This window comes from Oreochromis niloticus, linkage group LG22 (genome assembly GCF_001858045.2).
Source record: "Oreochromis niloticus isolate F11D_XX linkage group LG22, O_niloticus_UMD_NMBU, whole genome shotgun sequence".
Lineage (NCBI taxonomy): Eukaryota > Metazoa > Chordata > Actinopteri > Cichliformes > Cichlidae > Oreochromis > Oreochromis niloticus.
This window is the reverse complement of record NC_031985.2, coordinates 4140825-4166426: the sequence shown is the minus strand read 5'-3', so window position 1 is coordinate 4166426 and position 25602 is coordinate 4140825. Positions and strand designations below refer to the sequence as shown.

Genomic DNA, 25602 nt, shown 5'->3' with positions numbered 1-25602 from the left:
CCATATGTTGGTGACCATGATGTAGGAGCAGACTGAACCAGGACTGAAACCTGCTCCATCATCTCACCTTTGCAGATCTCCATTTAAAAAGCACCAACAACTCAAAGGCAAACATTATATAGGAAAATCTGATAGTGTATGAGGCTTTGTATTTTTTTTTAAAATAAACAGCTAATGTCAGCTGTCAGCAGAACTATAGAACTTAAAAAAAAATGTAAGACAAGAACTAAAGTTCCGGAAGTGTGTGAGGACAGAAGGATCAGCTTTATTTCAGATTTGAGGGACAAACTTTATATTTTAGTTTGTGATGCTTCTGTTCTTTGTGATTACAGGAGCTGCCCTTAAATTCAGACCTCAGCACCACCCAGTGACAACAGACAAATCATCCTATATCTTCACTCTTTGTAGGAACTCAAAAATTAACTGATGAAAACAATACAAAGTTTAAAGTACCACATGGTGTGCTGTCAGTGAAAGCTGCAAATGTTTATAGATAAAGTTAAAAAGGGTTAATCACCCATGTAACTTTGTTACTAAATATCAGCAGAAACAGGACCTCAGTTTGGTGTTTCGGAAAGGTTCTGATCTCAGACCTGCACTGTTTCTGTTTTAATGTAGTCAGCTGCATAAAGAGGGTATAATGTTTTCTCTGACACAATTCAATATAACCTGATGAAGGTTGTCACTTGTATGTTGAACTAAAAACTTCTGGGCCTGTATCCCTAAAGATTCTGAGAATCTTCTCAGAGAGCTCCTAACTTCACCTAAAAATTCCTTGCCAGGAGTTTTAGCTTAGAAGTGATTCCAGAACATTTTCAGTGAACTCTGAGCAAGGAATGGATGGAAAATCCTATCTTAGTGAGGAGGTGTGGTTGACCCCGTTGCTAGGTATGAGTCATCATTTCAAAAGCCGTGATTGGTTGATCCTACAAGTTTGATGGAAATGAGCTTTTGGTGAGAATGAGCAAAGGATGTACCCTCAAATCAATAAACATAATTATACACTCTAATCTTATGCTGACTGTAATTGTAAATAATATTTCACATTCAAGAAAATATCTGGAAAATGAATAGTAAGCTGTAGGGGTTATAGCCTAACATTAGAATCTAAAATATGTGAAAACTTAAACTCATTACACCCTGTTCAAATAATGATTCGTGTCTTATTTGCTCATATCAATATCCTAGCTGGCATATTTTGTACTTTCACTCCCATATGGACCCCATTGAAAACAAGATGGCCTATCTCAAGGGGCTGTCCCTAATGAAGAAGAAATCACAACGTTACAAGTCCCAGTGTGGTCTTAACGAGGGTAACACGGCTCAGCTTTTATCAATGTCTGTGATTGCTGGCTGGTCTATTTGTAAAGGCTTGTTAACAAATATCCTACAAACACAGAAAATGGAGAAAAAAAGGACTCGCAAGCCGAACTGGACTGAGGAGCAAGGTTTGTTGCTGGCCCAGTTGGTGAACGAACATAAAGGTATCTCTCCTGCCTCTTCTGTTGGCCATTTTGTGCAGCTGCTTAGGGGAACTCTTAAGCCACTAAAAGTCCTCTTCCCTGCTCTTAGCAGATCTCGCCTTAGGAGCCCTTTTAAGCGCTAGGAATCTTGAGGAATAGCTTTTATATTAACTGGGATTGTCGTGTCACTTTTAGGGGAAATTCTAAGAAAATGTCACGACTCTGAGAATTTGGCCGCTAGGAGCCACTTTTTGCACAAAGATTCTTTAGGGATACGGGCCCTGATCTGGAATTGTTTCACACTGTTTTTTGCCAAGAGTGTGTTATTTAATAAAGTTTAATCCAGAGTCATTCATACCAGAGTAACCAGAGAGGATAATATATATTTAAATATCTTTCTACAGGACTGAACAATAATATCTTTATGTAAAAGCCCAGAGCCTCTGAGGATTATTATATTTACAACATACCCTCCTTACCAATGGAAATAATAGTAACGAAACACTTATTTAAAATGATAAAACTAAAATTTTACACAGAAAAGTGGAAATTCAAGTTTAAAGTACGCCAAATCTGAACTAAACACAGTAAAATGATAGCTAACCAGAATAAGCAAAAAGAAACTGAAATTATCAGGGAACTTATCACATCTGCTCTAAACCCCTCTTTAATGATGATGACAAACAATGTAGCAGTATTCTACAATCTTCTTTAATCAATATTTATACTAAAAAGGCTGAAGGAACATATCGGAGATCCAGAGACAAGTGAAAGAAGTACAGCATATTTCTGCAGATTAGAAAAGATAAGACGAGAGAAATGCCATAAATGTTCTACACTGTAGAATCTAATTAGCTCCCAGAACTCAAAACTAAGGAAACTCGTTGCCTCAAAAACAAAAAAAAAAAAAAACTTGAGTAAAGCTTAGCTAAAAATGATTAAATTAGGACAACTTCTTTATTTTGAGTACTCTGTACTAGCTCATTTGTTCCCAGAACTTTTTTATATTTTTATATATATATATATATATATATATATATATATATATATATATATATATATATATATATATATATATATATATATATATATATATATATATATATATATATGCGCATTGTCTCCAAAAAAAAAAACTAAGTAAAGCTTACTTAAGATGACTGTTAGGACAACTTATACATTGCAAGTCTGCTGTATTAAGAATAACTTGATATTTCTGACTGTACAATACTAATTGTTTACCTACTGACAAACATTTGAAGTTCAACTAAATGAAAAAACAATTTGTGGTACCATGAATATGATTAAAAATAATTAACAACAGTTTTAACAACAACAACTATTATTTTCAAACACAACAAAGTATAACAGCCAACATACTGGACACTGTTCTGCTGAACAACAAACAATTATATTGCCATCACTGTTATAATCTTACAATGAAACAAAGTCTGATGTAATTATTCTGAAAATAAGTTTAGGCCTACCACAAGTTCGTTTAGTACTTACATTACTTATATTGTCAAGTGTTCTGTCTGTGAGGTGCCCACACTTGAAAAAGACCAGACTTTGAATTTCACTCAATTTATTTTTTGACCAGTTTCTTAGGTAGCTGTTTTGCTGGATAGGTAGGTGAAAACCTTTAAACACAAAAATAAAGACCATTCCATTAGTCATTCAGACAAATTAAATGCATTATACAGAATACAACAAAAATATATACACTTCAGTAAAGCCATTTAACATAGACAAAAGTACTTAGCTTTAGCTAAACTATCATTTAACCCAGTTTAAGTTAGTTTTACATCCATTGGTTTTTAATCACAGAGCTGAGTAATTTCAAACAACGAAGATGAAATAAACTGTGGTTCTTAAATACACAAAATGTGTCTACCTTACATTTTATACTTTTCATAAACAATTACATTTTCAAAGTATACATTTTAAAGTTTGCAAATATTTTAATGACTTAACCAAGGATTTTCTTTTACAAAGAATTATTTACCTTAAATTAAACCAAACATATTTACACTAGTTTTAAGATTTAACCAAGAATTTGGGGTAGCTATTTTTAGTATTAATTAACATAAATATGTGGGAAACACTACCAACATAAACAATTTATTCAAACTTAAACATTCATTTTAATATCAATATAATTTTTTAAACTTAAATGCAGTAACTAGTGATGGCCCGCTTGAAGCTGACGCTCCGGAGCGTGTGTCGAAAAAAACAACACACTGGTTCAGAAGCACTGTGTCGAGGCTTGCTTCGTTTGGCAAAAGTCACGTGACCAGTGACGTCCGAAGCTTCATTACGCACGTAACTGCTTCGGTACCTGATTCAAATGGAACGAAGTGAATCATTTGCGGGATTTGTGGAGTGTCTTGATGGTGACAGATAGCGAACCACTGATCATTCTACTGAGAGATTTGGTTCTGTTGTGTGGGAGTATTTTGAGTTGGTTCTGGTCAATCGGGTGGGTTGTGCAGCTTTGTGTTCTGGCTGTTTGCTTTTGTTTTGTGCGTCTTTATTTTATCTGAAAACGGGAAAAAACTTGAAATGTCAAAAATCTGCTTTTCATTATATAAATATCATTAAATAACTTCCATTTGACTTGTAACATTTAATGTTATAAAAAGATATATTTTCTTTAAAAAAAATAATCTTAAAATGTTAGTCTACAAAATGTGCCGCAATTTAATTTATTTATTCTCTTTAGCTGATAGTTTGTGGAGCCATAACTGCATCTCTACCAGTTTTTCTGCACTCCAGCCTCTTCTGTGCCATGTGAAGAGATTTTCCTTAAGGCAGGAGAAATTATCTCCACGAAAAGGAACAGATTCGGCCATCGCACAGTAGAACAAATTCTCTTCTTAAATAAAAATGAAAAAGGGTTACCTTAAATGCATCATGTTTTTAATTTGCAAGTTCATGAGCATTTCCCTTTCCATTTCACAATCAATTCAACCCCCAGGTCAAAAATATACACCAGTAAAAATATGTACAGGAAAATTTCCCTAATATAATATTATTTATAAATATACCCATCTAGCGATTAACTGCACAAGTACATGGAGGCAGGACCTCACAGCAGATGCATACTCCATAATGTGTTGTAGATTATTATATGTAACGTGGTATTTTTCAATTATTGTATTTACCAACATCAAGAAGTCACAAGCAAAGAAAGACCACACCATGGTGCATGTTTAAACAAGGAAGGTTTACTGGTCAAAATTATTTATTAAAGAAATAAACAACATTTGTCACCCCAAAAAATACACGTTTAAAGCAACACAACGGCGACCCAATATCAAACAGAACTCCACTCTGTAGAGTGAGCGATCATTATGAAGCAGTCGGTTTTATTTTGTGGATTCAAGCTGCTCTTCATATTTTTGGCCACTAGATGTCACCAGACAGGACTGTGTTGAAAAGCTTTGAGTAATGAACAGTTTTTCAATACAAGCTTCAGTGCTTCAGAAAGCTTCATTTGGCCAACACTAGCAGTAACTATTTCCCAAAGCATAAATACATTTCCACAATTGAGCTTCCACAGGTCCCAAACATAAGCAGAAAATATGAGTCCAAGAGCTTACCGATAGCCCGTCTAGCTCAAAGTCTTCCTCACAGTGGAAAGTGGATTGTGCCTTGTTTGCTGTCCTCTCAGTATGTCGCACCCAGGTCAAATGACTGCTGCATGCATTTTAAGGTCTACTAGGCACACCCGCCCTTGATTGCTCTAATTCAGCTCACCTGGCGGAGCAGTGCACACCAGGCTGCGCTTAGTTATAGATTGCACACAAGGTCTAATCAGCAGCAGCACAGAGCAGGTAGTGGGCAGGAGGAGGAAGAGAAGAGTAACAGCCACACCTACTAGGTCAGCGCGACATATATAATCAAAATAAAATATTTATTGTTCTGTCACAAGTGCAGTCTCTAATTTAAACAACACATTTGTTTTTCATTCCAACACAGGGGCTGGAATGTTGTATTATTTTAAGGATGGCTTGTTTCCAGTCCAGGCATTGCTGCCTGAATGACTATCATGGATCGAGGTGATCCAAATGTAAGTGCAGAAGAAAGTCTTTAACTTCCTTTAAGTACAGTGGCAGTGGATGTGGGTTGGAGATGCAATGAGCTTGAACCTGCAGGCGACCATCTTCACTGACCACACCATCTGTGACGGAGGACTCATCTCTCCTGGTGTCCTGCAAGCAAACAATCATATTTTTTGGAACATTAACTTAATTCCTTTCTTAAAACGTTTTTTTCTACATTTGGTATAGAACAGACTCCAATTTAGACAATCTCAGGCTCCCTCCCCACCGGAGAGGTGACATTCAATGTCCCAATTGTCAGTCTGGATAGCCCTGACCACCACCCAACATACAATAATGTCATGAAAGCATCATTTTAAAAAGGGCTATGCAAACATGGCCAATAACTTTCATTCTAATGATGTGCAAAATGATTTGGGCACAAAACAAATTTTGCTGTTAGAAAACTTGCAGACTTCACTATATACAGTGTAGACCCTCTAAACTAAGTTTGGGAGATGTGATCTTTCAAGAAATGCAGACCAAACTGTTGTTGTTTGTTTACTTACACAGCATGTCTTGTAGAATTAACTGGAGTCACCAGCAACAGTATAGTGCAGTCATATCTCAAGTCTAATAACAGAAGATAGGAAAAGATCAGTAAAGAAACAACTTCCCCAAACCAAAGCACAAATAAAACAATAAGTAAAACAGGCTGATCTAAAGTATGATTAAAGTTCAGCCTGATTAATATAAATGTCACTGACAGTTGCTAATATACTGGGAAGCCAAAATACTTACCACTGAGTTGATGTCTTTCTGTCCAACAACAGGAGTGCTGGTCCCGAGCCTCAAAGACAGTAAGAAGCAAGCAGAGGGAGAAAAAACAGAACATTTTTCAGAAACTGATTTGATCCTTAATGGCTGTGCAATCATTGTAACATAGAGTTTGCTTATGTTGTTAAATAAAGGCTAGATTTGACATTAATAGATGCCACAGATGTTCAAAAGCTGCCACAAAGCATGAAAAAAAAAAAAAAATAGACGTCTCCGAAAACGTCGGAGCATTTTTGCAAATATGTGATGTCTTGATAAATCGAGCAGATATTTGAACTTTACTTAGGTACATTCTCGCCTGAAAATATCTTAAAAGTTTATTTTGTGACCCAGAAAAAGTAATAAGTTTTTTAGCCGCGCTCCTCCGCCATTGCCGCGCTTACAAGTACGCACAGGCTCCGATAACCGCGGCCGACAAATTCGATCTTCCTTTTCCCCAGACTACCCTTTCTGGGTCACAAAATAACCTTTTAAGATATTTTCAGGCGAGATTGTAGCTGTGTAATGCTCAAATATCTACTTAATTTATCAAAATATCACATATTTGCAAAAGTGCTTCCAGGTTTTCGGAGAGCTCTGTTATCCACCTGAAAGCTGACCGGGAGGTCAAGGCTTGATAGAGCCCGCGAGCACAGCTAACTCCTGGCGTATTGTTTTCAACTCCCCTGCGGTCTTTTGCTACTCAGGTTAAACACGATATATATATAGTTAGTTAGTTATGGCTATGGATTGAAAATACCCCCCACACCCCACCCCACCCCTAAGGGCTGCACCTCCCGAAGAATTTTGTCTGGGCTCTTATCTCACTTTTTTATTTCAAACAATCAACAGAAAATTTCACAGACATAGTTTTGTATAAGGTTTTTAAGGCAGTGGTGTTAATTTTTAAGTAACATGAGCCCAGCGGCAGCAGCAATGCTAGGCTAACACTAACTAGCTAGCAAGATTATAAACCTGGTGCTAAACTAAGAGAAGCCATAAAATCAGTTTGAATAAGAGTAAACATTTCAAATCAAATCAAATCAAATCACTTTTATTGTCACGTCACATGTGCAGGTACACTGGTACAGTACATGCAAGTGAAATTCTTGTGTGCGAGCTTCTCAAGCAACAGAGTTGTGCAAAATACAATAACGTAAAACAAGCAAAAATATAAGAATGGCTAAATCTGAAAGTAATAAATATATGTACAATGTATAAGAGTATATGCATTACTGGATGTGTATACTAAATGTGTTTTTCTACGTGTGTGTGTGTGTGTGTGTGTGTGTGTGTGTGTGTGTGAGTGTGTATATACATATTTTACAAATGAAATAGAGTAAACAATAAAATAAGATATATAAAATGTACAGAGGTTGGTAGTCGGACATGTGCAAAACAGTGGCATTAATGTACAGTATGGAGTGCATAATGTTGAAGTTCCAGTAGTGAGGGTGAGGTGTCTATGACGTGTTCAGCAGTCTGATGGCCTGGTGGAAAAAGCTGTCTCTCAGTCTGCTGGTACGGGACCGGATGCTGCAGAACCTCCTTCCTGATGGAAGTAGTCTGAAGAGTTTATGGCTGGGATGACTGGAGTCCTTGATGATCCTCCCCGCTTTCCTCAGGCACCTCTTCCTGTAGATGTCTTGGAGGGAGGGAAGCTCACCTCCAATTATCCGTTCAGCACACCGCACTACTCTCTGGAGAGCTTTGCTGGAGAGTTAGTAACAATGATGGTAAAACCATCGCATGGCTCCGCTCCCCCCCTGGTTTGTTTTCCACGTAAACCTTTCACAATAAAACTCAACATCCTGTTGAGACTTTTCAAAATAAACTGAATCACGTGAAAGAGTATGCAGAGAGTTTAGGCATGAGAAACAAAAATAGCCGTCTGGTGCTAAAAAAATAAACCTTAGACTCAAATGTTAAAACAGGCTTTTCCCCACAGCATGCTGTGTAATAAATACAAAATGGCGACCATTACAAGCTATGTCTAAAAATGTATAGTTTCATGCATCGGTTAAAACACTCGACTCCAGGTACAGGATGCCCAGCTGAAAACACTTCACGCAAGTTGAGCTGCCTGAGATTCACAGACTTTACAGAAGATGTTAAATTTTTGTGATTTATATCGTTGTCAGGATGATAAATGTCTTGAAACAAGAGGTAATGACACTCATACCAAAACCTGGGAAAGATATGACTCTTGATAATTTAAGACCAATAACACTCTTAAATAATGATTATAAACCTCTAACACATGTTTTTGCAAACAAACAAAAATCAGGCATATCTCAAATAATTTCTGACACTCAGTGTAGGAATCTTATGTTTTTCCTTTTTTGGATTAAGAGGGTTGGTTTAAATGCACACACTGTAGTGGTGCACGGTTGTGGGGCGTGACTCATGGGTTTGTTAAATGATAAATGTTGTTGCACTCCCTTATTAACCACACCTGATGTTGATGAGCAGAAAGGTAGGGTGAGCATGAGGGGAAACTTTCTGGTGAGTGCAGCTTGACCAAATTTTGGTGCATTTTTGACTGCAACTTGATGTATACAGGGTTCGTACGGGTGCTTGAAATCCTTGAAAGTGCCTGAATTTTAATGTGTCTTTTCAAGGTTTGGAAAGTGAGATCTGGTGCTTGAAAGTGCTTGAAAATGTAATTGTATTTCATTCACCACAAATAACTATCTGATTGAATAGTTTTATTATTAGATAAAGAAATAAAATGAGTTGCAAAAGCAAAATTTCTCCACCTGGGCTGCCTTGCACCTTGCACGTCAGTCTGTTTCAATGTGTGACACCGCCCCTCCCCCGAGCAGAGATCTGAGCAAGACCAAATGCAAAAACTGAGCAAGAGGGGCTGCTATTGTGTGTGTGTGTGTGTGTTTGTTTTTCGTTTTAGGAGGACAATTTTCAAGACAAATCAAAGAGCTATGAGGACCCTCTGTTACAGGAGGACATTTTGCTGTCCTCATAAAATTAACCTTTTAAAACAGTTTCTGGGCATGTTTTAATACCCAAAAAGTGTTTTTCTCAAAAGTCTTTGTAAACCAAAAACTTGACATATGTTGTATATTTGTGTGTCCGCCACTGCCCCCTGTCGGTTGGAGTTGTCCCCGCATGCCGCACACACAAGCGCGGGAAATTATACACGAGCGCGGGACATTATACACATCGCGCGAAATTGGAAGCTGCGCATGCGCATTTTAGTATTACCCATTTAGACCGTTGATATTTACATCAGTGATTTAGACTGACTGATTGGGCGCTTCTTATTCATCCGTCAATTTCGGCAGAGTTTTGACACGCTTTGGAGAAAAGGTAAGAAGGTAATTATAAAACTTTTAAAAGACGGACGTTCTGACAGACAGTGCTTCAGAGCCGGAGCACGCGGAACGGTTCATGGAGGTCACAGCAACACGCGGTGCGGGGATTCCCGGACTGTCCCAAGCACCGGGATCATTTCTTTTTACCCTGGCCTAATCTCATCACTTGTTTCAAGGTAAGAAATTCAAAAAACATTATTTTGTTTTGCTCTCTTATAGTTGTGTTGATGAAGCACATTATTCCTGAGAGATCTAAAGCTTAGTTTGACAGACAGGTTTAGGCTAAGTCAGAGTTAGGCTTTAGTTAAATTAGGACATTTAAGTATCTTTAATATCTGCAAGTGCATGCTTTCTGTTAAAACAACTCAGACATCAGCCTTGTCTGTGTCTGTTATGTGAATGTAATGAAAGCATAAAACTCAATTGAAACAGTTTCAGTATCCATGCTATTAGTGAAATAAGAAAAATTGGGTGGAGCATGTCAGATACTTGACTTAATCAACACAGGTGGAACACAGTCAAGTTAATCTGCACAAATACAGCCTCGCCCCCATCCATTTATCTGTTAACCAGAATCCCTCCAGCACTCATCACCAAACTAAAATAACCTTAAACTAATAATACGCTAACATGGGGGGTGCTTCTCATTCAGGCTTTACTAATGCCCTTGTAAGCATAAAGGCTTGAAGTTTTGATGTTGTTTACATTTTTATCTTAATTTCCTTAGCAAATCATGTCACGGAGAACCACTCCCCTTCAGGATGCCATTAATCACATCCTTGCAAGAAGAGACAAGAATTCAATGTTAGAAATCAAATTTATTAATTCAGTTAAAGGTGAGTGACTTTGACACACTGCAGGCTAGACTGAGGGGTTACGCATCACCAGTGGTGACCTGTACAAACATCAATATAAATTAAAATTAAAGGTATTTTAATAATAATTTAGTTATTAGCGAGCCTGGCTATTTATGTTTTCTGCACTTGGACATGTTTTCTTTATTATATATGTAGAATTGAAAAAAGCACAACATTGCATACTTGCAATTTACAGATATACATATTTAATGAATTGATTATTTGCAGTGCTGCCACACCTGTGTCTCTAATATGGTTGTGTCTTCAGGTCGTGGCATCTTCACTTTAGCCAATTTCAAACAAGGAGACTTTGTGGTCGAGTATAGAGGGGAGCTTATTGATGCAACTGAAGCTGAACACAGACGTAACCTGTACCCCAGCGCATGTTCAGTCTTCATGTTTGAATTCGTATGGAAGCAGAAGACATTGTGGTAAATTCAAAATGACTGAATGTTTACATTTCTATTGCAAGGTCAGGATTTCTGAAGCAAACATCTCATATTGCTCTTTAACGAGTCCTTACCTCTAGTACCCGGCCCCGTCAGTCCCCAGAATCTATAGAAGGGGGAGTGACAGACCCGTGGAATAGCGGGATCTCATTCTTACTAAGGCTCCGTCATTTCCCGGTGACCCTGTGGTCCCCGGGAACTCGCGGTACTGGGGACTGACGGGACTCCCACATATGCTGAGGGCCCGTTAGTCCCCGTATTCGCCACTCACGGGCGTAATGTACGGGGTTAGAGGGGTAATAATATAAGCCTACATTTTACAGCTAAGACAGTGTGCTCACGCTGCTGTGAAGATTTAAAATATAATATAGAGATAGAGAAAATAATAAGAAAATTCAAATGGCCAGGGCTGAATGAGCGGCCCTGTGTCTGTGCGCATTTGGCACATGTGGACACGGAGACTCGTGCACTGTTATACTGTGTCCAAAACTACTGTATAACATGTACAATGCCAAAATAGTACATGTCAAGTGTTCTCTGTCTGTGAGGTAGGTAGATGGATGGCTTGATGGATAGGTGAAAAACCTTTCAACACAAAAAATAAAGAACATTTCATTAATCATTCAGATAAATTAAATGCATTATACAGAAGACAAATGAAATAACAAAAATATACACTTCAGTAAAGCCACTTTTGTCTAAACTATCATTTATCCTAGTTTTAGTTTTACATTCATTAGTTTTTAAATCAGGTGAGTAATTTCAAACAACGAAGATGAAATAAACTGGTCTACCTTGCATTTTTTTACACTTTCTGTAACAATTACATTTTTAAAGTATACATTTTAGAGTTTACAAATATTTTAATAAAGACTTTAACCAAGGATTTTCTTTTACAAAGAATTATTTTCCTTAAATTAAACCAAACATATTTACACTAGTTTTAAGATTTAACCAAGGATTTGGGGTAATTACTTTTAGTATTAATTAACATAAATGTGTGGGAAACACTATCTACATAAACAATTTATTCAAACTTAAACATTTATTTTAATATCAATATAATTTTTTAAACTTAAATGCAGTAACTATTTCCCAAAGCATAAATACATTTCCACAATTGAGCTTCCATAGTTCCCAAACATATAAGCAGCAAATATGAGTCCGAGCTTACCGATAGCCCGTCTAACTCAGTCTTCCTCACAGTGGAAAGTGGATTGTGCTTGGTTTGCTGTCCTCTCAGTATGTCGCACTCGAGTCAAATGACTGCTGCATGCATTTTAAGGTCTACTAGGCACGCCCGCCCTTGATTGCTCTAATTCAACTCACCTGGCGGAGCAGTGCGCACCAGGCTGCGCTTAGCTGTAGATTGCACAAGGTCTAATCAGCGGCCACGCGCAGCAGCACAGAGCAGGTAGTGGGCAAGAGGAGGAAAAGAAGAGAAGAGAAGAGTAACAGCCACACCTACTAGGTCAGCGCGACAGTACAACAAAACCACGTTTAAGCTCTAAGCACAAGTAGAAGCGCAAACACTTATCTCAGTCAGAAAGCAACGCGTCCTTGATTGATGGACCCTCTTTAACTTATCAACTATGCATTTAACAACTAAACTTGTATTGGATGTTGTGTTTGTGTTGCTGCTTAAAAATTATAGTATAGTTCATAGGCGTGTCACTATAAATGTTTGTTTAATGTATGTTTCCAAATTTGCAGTATTGATGGAGCACTTGAAGATGGGTCATTTGGGCGACTAGTAAACGATGAACACAGGACAACAAATTGCAGAATGAAGTTGATTGAAGCAGAAGGGAAGCCACATCTCTGCCTTTTTGCACTGAAGGAAATTGCGGCAGGAAGTGAAATTACTTATGACTATGGTGGGAAAGAATGGCCCTGGCGGAAAAAGGTGGGTCATTTAAAAAAAATTTTCCCCCTATGAATTGTTGTTTAAAACCTACATATCTAGATGTCACAATTAGGGCTGCAATTAGGGTCGATTAATCGATTAGATGTTTCAGCCCTAGTCACAATATTTAAATGTCCTCTTGGTGGTATTCAATCTGGTTTAACTAAATCTTGAATTTGTATGACTTTCCCAAGTGATGATTGCACGCTTATCTGTTTTGTGTCCCCTCCACAAGTGTGTTTTACTGAGTGGCCACACACTGGAGGTGAAACAGTGAAAGCATCAGTTTGAGCTCAGATGTCATTATGAGGCTGATGGACAGTGTCCTTGAAAACCTTGGGTTTTTCTGTGTCAGACATATACATGCACCTTTTACTCACAGTCACTTTAGCTTCTTAGTATTGTCTTACTTTGGCTTCACTTAACTAGGTAAGGGTTAATCACTCTGTTTCCTTGCAGTTAGGGTGAGAGTTAGAACTGTATTTAACTGAAGGTGAAACAGAAAATGCTTAACTATGTGTGTGTGTCTGACACAGACAAACTCAAGGTATGTGAGAACACTGTCCTGACATCTGAGCTCAAACTGAGTCTTTCACTGTTTCATCTCCAGTGTTTGGCATACTCAGACAAACACACGGGTTGAGGGGACACTGGTTAGAAAAGACCACTCGTAGTGGATTAAATACATTTCCACTGTAGCTGCCAGATGTTTACAATATTTGTTCTACTTTTCATACCCAGCTAAAGATCGCAAGCATCCCTTCTGGTCAACAGTGTGTTGCAGAGCCTATTGCCCATGACGTGGAGCACCATGTGATCTCTACAGACTCATTCACAGGTGAGTCCCTGCTTGAGTAAGCACTACCTGTTAAACCCTGGGGTCTTGCAAAGCACTATGCCTCCATGTCTTGTGTTCTCTTCTACAGACAGAGAATTAAGAGCAGAGTGTCAGTCATCTAGACCTACAGCAGACAACTCTGAGCACGAGGTTAGCATGGATTCATCTGTTTACTAAAGATTGTATCAATGTGTAGTTTGGTAAATAGTGTGGTTTGTAAAGATCATGTTTATCAATTGATTACAATTATACTGCATGTACAGTCTTTAAATCATTGTAAGTACAGGTAGTCATCATTTAACATTGCATTTCCCTCTCAACATCATTTGGGTGTTTTAAGGTTTGACTGAGAGTGTCCCTCTTGATCAGATGGACACTCTACCATTGATGCTTGTTCATCTTTGCATCTTTTTAGGTGCATTCTGTTGGAGGTCAGCGTGGCACTTCTTCTCTGAAAGAGTTAATTGGTGAAGTTGGTGTCCAGTATCAGGAGTTGTCACCCCAAGCGTTCTCAGAAGAACTTACCAGTGGTCAGTTTTGAGTAAATGTTGTTAACTTCTGGCAATGCATGACATGCCTGAAGGTTTGCTACATGAAAAATGTGCCAGTATTGGGACATTTCTGATGATTCTATAGTGTCTTGATGGATATTTTGAGTAGAATTGTAACAGTCAGGGATGTGAATTGATTGCGTTATGCGTAGATGTGTTTTTTTTTACTTAACGAAAGTCAAGCACTGAATCTCCTTGTGTTCCCTTGTACAGAGAGCAAATCGAAAGAGGTGCCACAATCATCCAGAGCTGTGCCTAACGACTCTGCTTGTGAGGTGAGCTGAAATTGACCTTTGTTTTAAAATTGACCAATGGTTAGAAGTGTTATGGTGTTTACATGAAACTCCATTTTGAGTATTTTAGCAAACATCTGGCAGCGGTGGTGGAAATGTCCTCTATTTAGAACAGGAGGTCTTTTCTAACCACAGTGTCCCTTAACAAGTGTGTTTTACTGAGTGGCCACACACTGGAGGTGAAACAGTGAAAGCATCAGTTTGAGCTCAGATGTCATTATGAGGCTGATGGACAGTGTCCTTGAAAACCTTGGGTTTTTCTGTGTCAGACATATACATGCACCTTTTACTCACAGTCACTTTAGCTTCTTAGTATTTTACTTTTGCTTCATCTAAATAGATTGCCCTCTCTCTAACTCACAAATCTCAGGAATTGAATAGATATGCTTCACTATTTTATCTAAAAAGTAACTCCTATCTCCCTTTCCATCTCTCCTGAAGGATTGGTAGAAAATATGTAAAACGGTCAAACATTATTTTTAATTCGTTATAAAATATTTGCGTAACAATGTTTTATGTTTCATTTCATGTTTTTAATTTTTTCCAGTGTACAATTCATAGGCTGGTATTTGAATCGGTGAAACTTGACAAATGCGGGATATGCCATTCACCTTTGACAGCTATCAGATGGCATGGTCTAAGATGCAGCGTAAGTGTATTATTTATCTTGTGTTAATTAATGCATTTTTTCACTATACCATAAGTTACCATGAGTCAGGTCTACATTTTCATATGTAAAGAATAAAAAAATCACTTCAAAGTTTTATGCAATGGTTTGAATTGATGATACACAGTGTAATGGCAGATACTATCACATATCATGCATTTGAGTTTGTCTGCTTAGTGTGGCAGAGAACAGAGAGCATACTGTAATAATGTATATTGCCCTCTTACTCTTTGTTGATTAGACTGTTGAACTTTACAACTTTAAATCTTTGTTTCACTCTTTCAACATCAAGCTCATATAAGCTAATAAGCATCTCACCGCGCGCAAGGCATGCCGGTCCGGGTCAAGGGTCACGACTACCCAGCGTGCATCGTAAACAGTAAACACGGCTGCGTGTGATAGCGATATTGAATATTTTGAGCGTCCTAAAGTCAATGTTTTAAAAGAATTTGGTACGAAACGGGGATACAGTGCTGCTGGGAAGAGAAAGAAAGAAATCGTGGCCCTCGCTTGGGCGTTTTCACTACAAAAAGCCCTATAGTTTTAACAAAACAGCAGGAGCGGGAGGCTATGCTACCTTGGATATAAGTCTCTGCTCGAGATCGAGACTGACAGTTGTCAGATGACAATTCAGATCCCTTAGAGCTGAGAGAAGGTTGGTACAATGAATCGACAGCTGCAAATAAACTTTCACTTTCAAAGCCTCATATCCAGAGCCATCAGCCTCTGTGGTGCCCGGAGACGCTCGTGCGGGTTTGGCCACTGACGTCTGCAACCCTGGCACAGCACTTCCCCGTAGGCCTATATCCATGGATGTATTAAAAGAACCAAGCCTATATCTGACGGAGAAGTATAATTCAGCCTTTACATCGTGGGTAGTGGTGTACTCTGACCCGGCCGCGCCGTGCATGCGTACTGACAATGCTGATTTAGCTTATTTGTGATGTTACAATGCAAAAACCACAGTTCCTGATTTGATCTGTTATATAAAGATAAAGCAAAATGCACAAATGTTTAATTATATTTAAGAGAGTATCAACATGTATGAAGTAAACTGCCCTCAAGTCTGTTTGTCATTCTGTAATTACACATATACACACAAACTTGGAAGATGATGTTTGATGATAATAAACCCTTTGAGTAAACATTGCATCAAACTTGCAAACTCTTACAATGTCAATATAGGAAGCCCAATAAGGTACTGGGTCGATTAATCCAGACCTATTCCAATAGATCAATCAGGCAATTTGCAATACAAATGCTTGATGGTGTCTCTACACATTTTCAATGACTTTTTAGTAGAAGTCCTTTTCATTCAATCCTTATTAATTAATGTAGGATAAACATTTAGCTTTCTGTTTCTCATTAGATCATTCTGCCAGAAGTCTTTGAGCAAGAATGCATTCTGAAACATGGCCTATGTGGCCCATAATGAGTAGTTTGGTCAGGTCAATTTAAGATAAGATATCCTTTATATCTATATATCTATATCTATATATATATATATATATATATATATATATATATATATATATATATATATATATATAATATATATATATTATATATATATATATATATATATATTAGTTTAGTAATTAGTCTGTTTTTAAAATAACAATGTTTTATATCTCAAATCTGATGAAAAAAATTGATTATTAGGATGATGCAGTATATCATATTCATAAGTTTAAAATGTGTCTTAAACTTAAAAAAAAAATCTGCTTTTTATTCTGAATTATGCGTTGGTTTTAAATTCACTTTATGCTTGTTTATATTTAGTGGTCTTAGTGAATATAATTTGTGATGTGTGGGATCGCTACTTTTTAAATTATAACTTAATGAATCATCGGTTGTTGTCTAATGCTGTGGTTTCTTTGTATTTGTAGAATGCCGTTGTGTGTGGCATAAGATCTGCCTCCAGACATCTTCAGAAGACTGGGATATGTCCGACGTAAGTGTACAGTGAAATTCAACCTGGAAAGACTCAGATACGGAGAAAGAATTAGACATGCTTTATTGAACATTAAATATTTGGCGGTCAGACCCCGGCGGGAAAACTGTTGATAAAAGCATTGCTGATTGAAGTAGGAGGTCTTCCCCCGGGGTCTGGACACTGGTGGTGGTATGGAGGCAGGGGGCAAGCATGGGGTGCAGGGGTGGTGGAGGGATGCGAAAACGCTGAGAGGCCGAGCTATGGGTGAAAGAGCTTAAATGCCCGGATGCTGAATGGAGGCGTAGGTGCGAGGGAGCTCCGGATTGGCTGCGCCGGAGTGAGCAGCTGAAGGGAGTTGAGATGATGATGATGATGATGGAGATGATGTGCAGGTGTCTCCCAGGTTGAATTTACGCAGGCTTCATTATAATATAGTTAATATTGACGTAGATGCAGTTCGTGAAGATTGCCACATGTTGCTTGCTCTTCCTTTTTCTTTCATCACAAAATTATAAGGATAATCAGTTTTGTAAGTGTTGTCTCAGATAGAGAATTGAAAGCAGAGAGATTTTGGACTGGATAGAGTGTAGAAGTTATGTGAGAGAGGCCAGAAATAAATAAACACATTGTAAAATATTACTTAGATTTTATTATAATCCTTTGTAAAAAAAAAAACAAAACAGTTTCATACAATCTAGTCTCAAAGGTTTTACAAATTTTGATCTGTGGGGGTCATTGTGGGAGGGGCTCTGGGACCAGGTTAGGGCTGGTGTCTTAGTTTTTTTGTTTTGTGTTTGTTTTTTTTGTTAATGTCATTGTTCAAAAAATATAAATTGGATATTAGAAATGGAACAAATATCAAAAAAGTACTGAATCGATCACAGATTGCAAATTGATCAAGCAGAATCAAAATACTTGCACAAAATACATATCTGCTGCACATTTTCTTCTTTAAATCAGGAGGTATTTCTTAGTACTTTTAAGACATCTAGAGACTTTGGTTTACGTCCCGAGCTCTGTGACGTGAACAATTTAGCATTTATCCTTCCCATGTTTATTTCTGTTATTTAATCTATGCTGCATTTACGAACAGGGTGATGTCTCATCTGATGAAGAATACATCCCAAATTCTGCATCAGATTCAGAAAGCTCAGGAACAGAGTTGTCTATTGAGTTACCTGGACCATCAAAAAACTCCCATGCTGCTAGCATGCCTGATTTATGCGTTACTTTTGCTGAAAAAGAACAGACCATGGATGTTAAGAACAACTTGAGCACATTTTGAATGATCTTGAAACTACTGATGATCTTCATCCCAACCAAGAACCAGACAGCTCAGAGTCATGCCAGCAGAAAACAAAAGATGCATGTAGCGAAAAGAGTACTGTGGATATTAGCCAAAATGAATCCCCAACCAAGTCAACAAAATTAATCAAAGCACAGTCAATTTTTGTTTTGTGTGTGGAAAACCTCAAACAAAATTTGCACGTCATCTGGAGACGCATGTAAATGAAAATGCTGAAGTCGCCCAGGCGCTTCAGTTACCCAAATCATCAAAGGACAGAAAAGTTCATCTTGAAAGGTTACGAAACCTTGGTAACTTCAAGCACAACTCTGCTGTTAAACCACAGGATCAGGTTGTCTTAAAGTGAAAAGGATCTCAAAAAAGAGCAGCAGCAGCGCTGAGACATACGAGTACTGCTTATACTGTAAGGGTATGATATCCAGAAAAGAAATTTCTCGGCATATGAAAAGATGTGCTTTAAGACCAGAGAATAATGCTGAAGAGAAGCTGAAAGATGGAGTCTTTGGTATAGCATCTACTCAATCCACAATGTCTCAGCCAATTTCAAGTGAACTCTACTCAGTACTGGGCAAGATGCACAAGGATGATGTGTCTAGTGCAATAAGGAATGATCATTATATTATGCAGTTGGCTCAGTCTCTTTTTAATAAGCATGGAAGTGACAGATCAAAGCATGAGTATATAAGACAGAAGTAAGGGAACTTGGGAGATTACTTGTGACTTTGCGTCACACAACAAGAATCCATAATATGGAAGAGGCAATAAAACCAGCCAACTTCTTTATTCTTACTAATGCTGTCAAGAGAGTTTCAGGTTTTGATACTGAAACCAGCACATTCAAAGCCCCAAGTTTGGCCCTGAAGCTTGGACATTCTCTCAGAAAAATAAGTGATATTATCATGTGTCGTGCTCTCATGGAAGAGGATCAAGAGGCGATCGATTCAATCAGGAGGTTTCACACACTTCATGAAACAAAGTGGTCTGAATTAGTTTCCCATTCAGCCTTATCAACCTGAGTGAGGCAAAATACAACAAGGTCGACAGCCTTCACTGACCAGAGATGTTCAGAAGCTGCAGTTATATCTTGGTCAGCAAGTGGAATCGGCTAGGGAGAAACTAGTGATAACCCAACAGCAGGAACTTATGCAGCACTAGCAAAGGTGATCCTTTGTCAAGTGATTTGTTCAATAGGAGGAGGGAAGGTGAAGTAGCACGTATGACTGTCAAAAATTTTGAAGATCGTGACATGTCCAAACTAAACGATGACATCAGCTCTGGGCTTACAGAAGTTGAGAAAAGGCTTTGCCAACAGTTTGCCAGAGTGGAACTGAAGGGGAAAAAAGGACGAAAGGTGGCTGTGATCCTGACTTCTGATATGACCGATAACCTGTCACTCCTCGTTAGTAAGAGGAAAGAGTGCGGGGTATCTGAAAACAATATGTACCTTTTCGCCATTCCTTGTAGTGATGGCCACTACAGAGGGCAGTTTGGTCAGTTTGCAGATGCTTGCGGAGCTGAACATCCTCAGAACCTCAGATCAACTAACCTTCGCAAACAGATTGCCACGATAAGCCAAGTCATGAACTTGAAAGATAATGAACTAGACCAGCTGGCCGATTTCCTCGGCCATGACATTAGGGTCCATAGAGAATACTATCGACTGCCCCAATCAACAATTCAGCTGGCTAAGATCTCCAAGTTGCTCATGGCCATGGAGAAGGGAAGTGTGAAGGATATTCAAGGAAAAACTCTGGATGAAATTGGTGGTATGCATGGTTTATATGTTGTTAAATCGGCTTGGTGTTTGTGAATATGGTTGGTCTAATAACATTTTTTCAATTTTATAGATGACATAGATGGGATGGCTACTGGATCACAGCAACTCCCTGATGCTTCCACATTGCGAGGTACTGAAATTATTGTATTCTGTGTTATAGACTTTGCAGTTGTATTGATAAAATATTTAAATTTACATTTTTATATATTTAGATAATGTTATTGCAGTTCTGTTTGTACTTTGCTGTGTAGTTAATACCATTTACAGTGAGGAAAGTAAGTATTTGCTATTTTGCAAGTTCTCCCACTTAGAATCATGGAGGGATCTGAAATTTTCAGCGTTGGTACATGTCCACTGTGAGAGACAGAATCTAAAAGAAAATTCCGGAAATCACAATGTATGATTTTATTAAATATTTTTGTATATTACTGCTTAAAATAAGTATTTGAACACTTGCTTATCATGCAGATTTCTGACCCTCAAAGACCTGTTATTCTGCTTTTAAACAGTCCAACTACACTCTGCTCATGATTCTAATTTAGCAGCACCTGTTTGATGCCGTTAGCTTTCATAAAGACACATGTGCACCCACAATCTGTCAAAAGTGTTGCAGCAACATGAGTAAAACCAAAGAGCTGTCCAACGACACAAGAGACAAAACTTTAGACCTTCACAAAGCTGGAAAGGGCTCCAGAGCCACTGCCAAGCAGCTCGGTGCGCGACAGTGCGCGTGCACGCATGTGCGTGTGCGCGATGGAGCGCGTGCAGGTGACTGTGCGTACCCTCTGCAAGACTCCTGCAGACGCCCCTGAATGGAAGAGGCTAATGTCTTCCTCGGACTGGAGCCCCACGTAAGATCTCAGCTCGTGGGGTGTCAGTGATGCTAAGAAAGGTGAAGAATCAGCCCAGAACTACACGGGACGAGCTGGTCAATGACCTGAAGAGAGCTGGGACCACCGTTGGCAAGGCTACTATCAGTAATACACTGAGACGTCATGGTTTAAAATCATTCATCACACTGAAGGTTCCCCTTCTTAAGCCAACCCATGTCCAGGCCCGTCTGAAGTTTGCCAGGGACCATCTGGATGATCCAGAGTCATGGGAGAAAGTCCTGTGGTCAGATGAGACCAAAATAAAACTTTTTGGTCTAAACTCCATTGTTGGGGTTTGGAGGAAGAAGAAGGATGAGTCTCATCCCAATAATACCATCCTACAGTGAAGCATGAGGGTGGAAACATCATGCTCTGGGCTGTTTTTCTGCACAGGGACAGGACCACTGCACTGTATTAAGGAGAAGATAAACGGGGACATGGATTGTGAGATTTTGGGCCAAAACGTCCTTCCCTCAGTCAGAGCATTGAAGATGGGTTCTGGCTGGGTCTTTCAACAAGACAAAGACCTGAAGCACTCAGCCAGGAAAACCAAGGAGTGGCTCCGTAAGAGGCATTTCAAGGTTCTGGAGTGGCCTCACTAGTCTCCAGACCTCAGTCCAATAGAAAATCTGTGGATGGAGTTAAAAGTCTGTGTTGGCCCAAAACATGACAGATCTACAGAAGATCTGTGTGGAGGAGTGGGTCAAAAGACCTTCTGCAATGTGTGCAAACCTGGTGAAGAACTACAGGAACTGTTTGGCCGCTGTAATTGTTAACAAAGGCAATATTAATATAGTTTGACTCAAGTGTTCAAATACTTATTTTACAAAGAAATATACAAAAAACTTGTTATAAAATCATACAATGTGATTTCCGGAATTTTATTTTAGATTATGTCTCTCACAGTGGACATGTACCTATGATGAAAATTTCAGACCCCTCCATGATTTCTAAGTGGGAGAACTCGCAAAATAGCAGGGTGTTCAAATACTTACTTTCCTCACTGTATGTATTATTTATATATATATATATATAATATATATATATATATATATATATATAATATATATTTATTTATTTATTTTTGCTAGAAAAATCTATCAATGACAATGAAGAAATATTAACTTCTGTGACTTCTGATTTGCCTCACTTCTCCGAGACTGCAGCTCAAGGTACATTTTCAATGCTGTACTCAAAGTTTGCCCAACATATCTTATGTAATGAGCTGGGATCTGTGAGTTAGTCCTGTTCAGAGACAAATCCAGTGAAATGTGCAGTAACGTATTTTAACAGCGCACATCACGTATGATAACGATGCTCTCTTGTTTCATTAATGCCACTTGCATCTCTGTTTTTCATTGCATTAAAAATGAAATCAGACTTTACTATTAACACTACTATGCTGATTACGATAACCTGGGATTGTGTATAGAACAATATTACTAACCATCAGTACATTTTTACATGGTCGATTGTTAGTTGTTCCATTCCTAATTGTGACACTAATGCTTTATGACTAGTATTTTGATGCTTCATCAGTTTTGGCCAAGCAAGATTTGGCCTGTGCAAAATCTACATCATTTCCCAGTAAACTTATTACCCAAGGTATTGTTGACTTCATCCAGTTCAGCAGCATTGCCATGTGTATAGTTAGTATAATAGAACTGGCTGTCACTGTCCCCTCTGTGCCCATGGTGTTTGATTGGTAGGCAGAAAGCCTCTTTAAGCCCATACATTTATACTGTGCAATATTTTTTAGATGACCAGGGAAATGATGCCTGTTTGACTTCTGGTTCACCTCCTGTCCCTGACTCAGTTACTAAAGGTATGATATAAATCAGATGCCATGTCCATCACTAGGCACTATGTGCAGTCAACACCAACATCATGTGGTTAGACATTATATAACATATAAAGAAGCTGAATGTATTTTGTGTTTACCAAGCAGTGTGATGAACTATCATGTTAATGAAAACAATCAAACTTTAAATTTTATCAGGTCTACAGTCTATTTATTATCACACACAATTTGTTTAGACAAGTACCAGCTTGTTTTCACAGTTTTGAACACCATCTCTACCTACAAGTGCATCTCACATGATCTTTTTAAACTTCAAATTTGTTTTGTTTTATTGAACAGGTTTACGTGTTTCATCAAGGCGGTGTGTGAAGACACCATGGTCTGAGGAGGAGATAGGAGCGGTGATGAAACATATGAAGCCTTTTATTGAAAACGGTATCACTGTCACCAACCAGCAGTGTCTGAAGTGCAAAGAAAAGGAACAACCTATCTTGGAGACGAGATCTATTCAAAACATTCGAGATTTTGTGCGCAACAGAGGACTGGCCTTTAAAAAAAATAAATAAATGTTAAACACTAAATGCACTTTTTGACAGTCTGAGCCTTTACCTTTCTGGGCCTGATTTCAAGGTTAGTGTTCTCCATTCAAAAAGTATGTAGTTGACTTCACTGTGCTCACAGGCAGTGTTTTGTTTTGATGTGTGGTTAGCCTGAGTCTTTTAATGCCAGGATTCACTTTTATTTTCCTTCAATAATTGTTACAATGCTGTCCTTTTAATGAATTGATTATTGAGTTGGTTATATTAAATATAGTTCAGTAATTCAACAAATGTGTTGTGTGTTGATATAAGTCTTATGTATAAGTCATGGTGTCAGCCCGACTCACCCCTGGTGTGCAAAGGTGCTGTTTTATTGGTCAGCCACTCAGTGCCAGTTTCTTCAGGACAATGAAAAACTCTATAATACATAGTTTGTTCTAGTTGATGCAAGCACTGTTGTGTTATGCTTCTAGTTGTTTTAATGACACTTTGACCACCTGTTAGTAGATCACAACAGATATGATCTGTGGTGTTTTATGTAAGCTTGTATGTCAGATTGTAATGCTCATCAGAGAAAACCAAAATATAGTCTTTTTATTATTTTTTAATTTATTCATCCATCCATCCATCTTCAACCGCTTATCCGAGGCCGGGTCGCGGGGGCAGCAGCCTAAGCAAATTTATTCAATTTTACTATAATGATGTATCAGTCACAGTCTTATAATACACCTTCTTTTCTAAGAAGGTTATACTTAGTGCATGTGTGAGTATATGTACAGTGAACTGGCTTTACACACCATGTGTCCTTTTAAACCAGATTTACTCAGTGTGTGTGTGTGTGTGTACAGTAGACTGGCTTTACACACCATGTGTCCTTTTAAACCAGATTTACTCAGTGTGTGTGTGTGTGTGTACAGTAGACTGGCTTTACACACCATGTGTCCTTTTAAACCAGATTTACTCAGTGTGTGTGTGTGTGTGTGTGTGTACAGTAGACTGGCTTTATACACCATGTGTCCCTTCAGAACAGACTATACTTTGTGTATATGTATGATGACATCACTGACCTTGTACACCAGACTGTCCTTATAGACCGAGCTACAGAAAAGTCTCTACAAACCACCAGAATGTCTGAAAAAATAGCCTTTTTTATATCTCAGTCGAGCAAAGAAAATGTTTAAATTTTAAGTTGTGTATAGGTTTGCTGATTTTTTTCATGATTTTTGATATGCATATTGTAGCTCTAGCACCTCTGGAACCCGGTGTCCCCATAGCCCTATGTCCACTCTAATTTGCCAAAAATTTCAGAAATTGTCCCTCTAACCCAAGAAACGGGTATGTGTGTGTGTGTGTGTGTGTGTGTGTGTGTGTGTGTGTGTGACCCCATAAACGACTTCCCTAAACCTGCTGGTCTGGAAGTCCAGCAGTTCATCTAAACAAAAGGCACTTAGACTAAAACAGATATACGTGTGTTTGCTATACCATATATCAGAAGAGAAGATACAACCTTGCTCATGATCCCAAGACGTGTGTGAACTATGCCAGAACACTCTGAGGAGGAGTGAACACCCTCCCCTCTTCATGCTACACAGAGTTGTTACAGACCTCCTAGGATGAGACATTCTTTCAATCTATAAATGATTATATACTTCTAAACATATATGAGTAGATATTTCTAAGCATAAATGACAACCAACAATACAACTCTAACAATGACAGCACTCCTGTATGTGAACACCACAGCCCAGCGTTTACAGACTTTTAAAAGCTTTGTAAGAAAAACTATTTAAACATGAAGGAAGTATAAAAACTAACATTGTTCAGAAACATGATTCTTACAGCAGCTTTATTATTATCAATGCTGCAGTTTGTTTAAGGTTGGCCTAATTTAATAACTTTTACTGTAGATTGTTGGGAAGCTTCATCCACAGCAAATCATCACATCAGACAAAGCTGTCATGTTTGTAGTGTCCTGTACTGTGACTGAGCTCAGGCCTGTTTCAGGATTTTAGAGCTTATCTGACAGAAACATGATTAATGTTATGCAACAGTCTCTACAGTAAGCTGAAGGAACATCTCTAAGTTTTAAAAAAAAATGTATTTATTTAGGACAGTGCATGTTAATGAACATACATGTAAAAAAAGAAACTACATGA

At 38.2% G+C, this 25602-nt stretch overlaps 2 protein-coding genes across 3 annotated transcripts; both read left to right on the top strand.

Moving 5' to 3' along the window:
• Nucleotides 1-8735: 8735 nt before the first annotated feature.
• LOC109196385 (uncharacterized) lies at nucleotides 8736-16647 on the top strand. The gene is made up of 9 exons (XM_025902525.1): nucleotides 8736-9830; nucleotides 10382-10490; nucleotides 12674-12866; nucleotides 13608-13704; nucleotides 13793-13854; nucleotides 14120-14234; nucleotides 14469-14530; nucleotides 15096-15197; nucleotides 16585-16647. Exons 3-9 carry the CDS (start codon nucleotides 12747-12749, stop codon nucleotides 16645-16647), a joined length of 621 nt encoding a protein of 206 aa, XP_025758310.1. The 5' UTR covers nucleotides 8736-9830; nucleotides 10382-10490; nucleotides 12674-12746.
• A 2998-nt stretch (nucleotides 16648-19645) lies between these two features.
• Nucleotides 19646-23695, top strand: LOC109196589 (uncharacterized). Of its 2 annotated transcripts, XM_019350829.2 has the most exons (5): nucleotides 19646-20223; nucleotides 20305-20364; nucleotides 22198-22278; nucleotides 22866-22931; nucleotides 23247-23695. In XM_019350829.2, exons 1-5 carry the CDS (start codon nucleotides 19674-19676, stop codon nucleotides 23471-23473), a joined length of 984 nt encoding a protein of 327 aa, XP_019206374.1. In that variant the 5' UTR covers nucleotides 19646-19673; the 3' UTR covers nucleotides 23474-23695. The 2 variants fall into 2 exon arrangements, with proteins under 2 accessions (XP_019206374.1, XP_019206375.1); XM_019350830.2 differs by lacking the exon at nucleotides 22198-22278.
• The last annotated feature ends 1907 nt before the right edge of the window (nucleotides 23696-25602 follow it).

Coding starts and splice junctions, on each gene's coding strand:
- LOC109196385 (XM_025902525.1), top strand. CDS start 12,747: ATGAAGTTGATTGAAGCAGAAGGGAAGCCACATCTCTGCCTTTTTGCA. Junction 13,705..13,792: donor CTCTACAGACTCATTCACAG/GTGAGTCCCTGC, acceptor TCTCTTCTACAG/ACAGAGAATTAAGAGCAGAG. Junction 15,198..16,584: donor GGCATGGTCTAAGATGCAGC/GTAAGTGTATTA, acceptor GTTTCTCATTAG/ATCATTCTGCCAGAAGTCTT.
- LOC109196589 (XM_019350829.2), top strand. CDS start 19,674: ATGACTGTCAAAAATTTTGAAGATCGTGACATGTCCAAACTAAACGAT. Junction 20,365..22,197: donor TGATGCTTCCACATTGCGAG/GTACTGAAATTA, acceptor TATTTTTGCTAG/AAAAATCTATCAATGACAAT. Junction 22,932..23,246: donor CCCTGACTCAGTTACTAAAG/GTATGATATAAA, acceptor TTTATTGAACAG/GTTTACGTGTTTCATCAAGG.